The sequence below is a fragment of the Odocoileus virginianus genome, chromosome 8 (genome assembly GCF_023699985.2).
Source record: "Odocoileus virginianus isolate 20LAN1187 ecotype Illinois chromosome 8, Ovbor_1.2, whole genome shotgun sequence".
In the NCBI taxonomy this organism is placed as follows: domain Eukaryota; kingdom Metazoa; phylum Chordata; class Mammalia; order Artiodactyla; family Cervidae; genus Odocoileus; species Odocoileus virginianus.
In genome coordinates, this window is record NC_069681.1 from 35,977,624 (window position 1) to 35,979,993 (window position 2,370).

At 44.1% G+C, this 2,370-nt stretch overlaps 1 protein-coding gene across 1 annotated transcript; it reads left to right on the forward strand.

Annotated features, from left to right (window-relative positions):
- Positions 1–334: 334 nt before the first annotated feature.
- On the forward strand, positions 335–1,013 carry LOC139036239 (short transmembrane mitochondrial protein 1). Its single transcript, XM_070471138.1, has one exon. The coding sequence runs from the start codon at positions 392–394 to the stop codon at positions 533–535; it is 144 nt and encodes a 47-aa protein (XP_070327239.1). The 5' UTR covers positions 335–391; the 3' UTR covers positions 536–1,013.
- Positions 1,014–2,370: the final 1,357 nt, after the last annotated feature.

Sequence of the window (2,370 nt, forward strand, 5' to 3'; positions counted from 1 at the left end):
TATATCATGTGAAATGCTGGGCTGAATAAAGCACAAGCTGGAATCAAGATTACTGGGAGAAATATAAATCATCTCAGATATGCAGATGACACCACCCTTATGGCAGAAAGTGAAGAGGAACTCAAAAGCCTCTTGATGAAAGTGAAAGAGGAGAGTGAAAAAACTGGCTAAAAAATCAACATTCAGAAAACTAAGATCATGGCATCCGGTCCCATCACTTCATAACAAATAGATGGGGAAGCAATGGAAACAATGACAGACTTTATTTTCTTGGGCTCCAAAATCACTGCAGATGGTAACTGCAGCCTTGAAATTAAAAGCTATGCCTTGGGGAGGTAGGTCCCGACGGCCCTCGGAGACAGCCACCTTTCGCGCCCTCCTTGCCGACACTATGCTCCAGTTCTTGCTTGGATTTACTCTCGGCAACGTGGTGGGAATGTATCTGGCTCAAAACTATGACATACCAAACCTGGCTAAAAAACTTGAAGAAATTAAAAAAGACGTGGATGCTAAGAAGAAACCCCCTAGTTGCTGAAGCCAACTCCAGCACTGCCTTCTGGATAAACTGTCTACTGTTCTCCAGGGCCTCCATTACCGACTGAACCAAAAGCTTTTGTTTTAATCTCCAGCCTCAGCAGTTTTCGTTTTCGCTAGACCTTGCATTGCCTTACAGCACAAAAGGGACCAGAAATTAAGAACGACCCTTATTTCTCCAACATCCTCACATCCCCCCTTCCAGCCTCTTGGGAGGTCCTGAGAATGGAATCATGGTGCTCGATTAGTTATCATACCTTTAGTTAGTAGTCTCTCCCTTATTCTATGAGATTTCTACTACCTTTTTCAAAAGAAAAATGGATGAATTTTGTGTAGTTGATGAGATCCAAATAATGTGTGTTTCAGAGTCTGGTATTTATAATGGGTTTTTAAACGTTTGGTACTAAATTATGTTGTTTCACAGTAGTAATTAAAATGAAAATCTGGAAGCTAAAAAAAAAAATAAATAAAAAATAAAAGCTATGCCTTAAAAAGAGCATAAGTTTAAGAAAAGCTATGACCAACCTAGACGGTGTATTAAAAAGCAGAGACATTACTTTGCCGACAAAGGTCCATCTAGTCAAAGCTATGGTTTTCCTAGTAGTCAGATATGGATGTGAGAGTTGGACTATAAAGAAAGCTGAGTGCCAAAGAATTGATGCTTTTGAACTGTGGTGTTGGAGAAGACTCTTGAGAGTCCTCTGGACTGCAAGGAGATCAAGCGAGTCAGTCCTAAAGGAAATCAGTCCTGAATATTCATTGGCAGGACTGATGTTGAAGCTGAACCTCCAATGCTTTGGCCACCTGATTCCAAGAGCTGACTCTTTAGAAAAGACCCTGATGCTGGGAAAGGTTGAAAGCAGAAGGAGAAGGGGACGACAGAGGATGAGATGGTTGGATGGTATCACTGACATGATGGACATGAGTTTGAGCAAGCTCCAGGAGATGGTGAAGGACAGAGCAGCCTGGCATACTGCATTCCATGGGGTCGCAAAGAGTCAGACATGACTGAGCAACTGAACAATAACAATATTATATGTAAGGAGGTGATTGTTGCTATAGAGAAAAATAAGATTGATAGGAATTGTCAAGCATAGAAGGCTGCTCTTTTCAATAAGTTGGGAAAGGAAGGGTTTTCTGACTACGAGTTGCTTGAAGAAGTGAAGTGAAAGTTGCCAAGTCATGTCCAACTCTTTGCGGGCCCATGGACTATAGCCCGCCAGTCTCCTCTCTTCATGGAATTCTCCAGGCAAGAATCCTGGAGTGGGTTGCCATTTCCTTCTCCAGGTGCTGCTTGAGTAGAGACATTAAGAAGTAAGGAAGCCAGCTACTGGAAGTCTGGAGGACAAGTATTCTAGGAAGGGATACCGGCATGGACAAAGCCTGAAAGGAAGAAGGCCTGGTGCATTGTCTCAGGAACAGCAGGGAGACTGGTAGGACAAACTTCATGCACAAAGAGGATAGTGGAAGTGGACAGATGGGAGAGGTAGCAAGGGCAAATCGTGTTGGACCTTCTGCAAGCAATTTGTAGGGTCTTTTGCTTTTACTCTGAGTCCTATGGGAAGCACTGGAGGGTTTTGAGTGGAAGAGTGACTCTTGCATTGAGGGTAGACAATGGAGGCCAGTGGTAGGAGTAGAGAGGCCGGTTAGGAAGCTTTCAATGGTTGCAGTAGGCAAAGACTGGAGAAGGAAATGGCAACCCACTCCAGTGGTCTTGCCTGGAGAATCCCAGGAACGGGGGAGCCTGATGGGGTCTCACAGAGTCGGACACGACTGAAGTGACTTAGCAGCAGCAACTGAAGTGACTTAGCAGCAGCAGCAGTAGGCAAAGACAGC

Bases quoted from the DNA above. Each gene is read 5' to 3' on its own strand.
- LOC139036239 (XM_070471138.1), top strand. From the start codon at position 392: ATGCTCCAGTTCTTGCTTGGATTTACTCTCGGCAACGTGGTGGGAATG.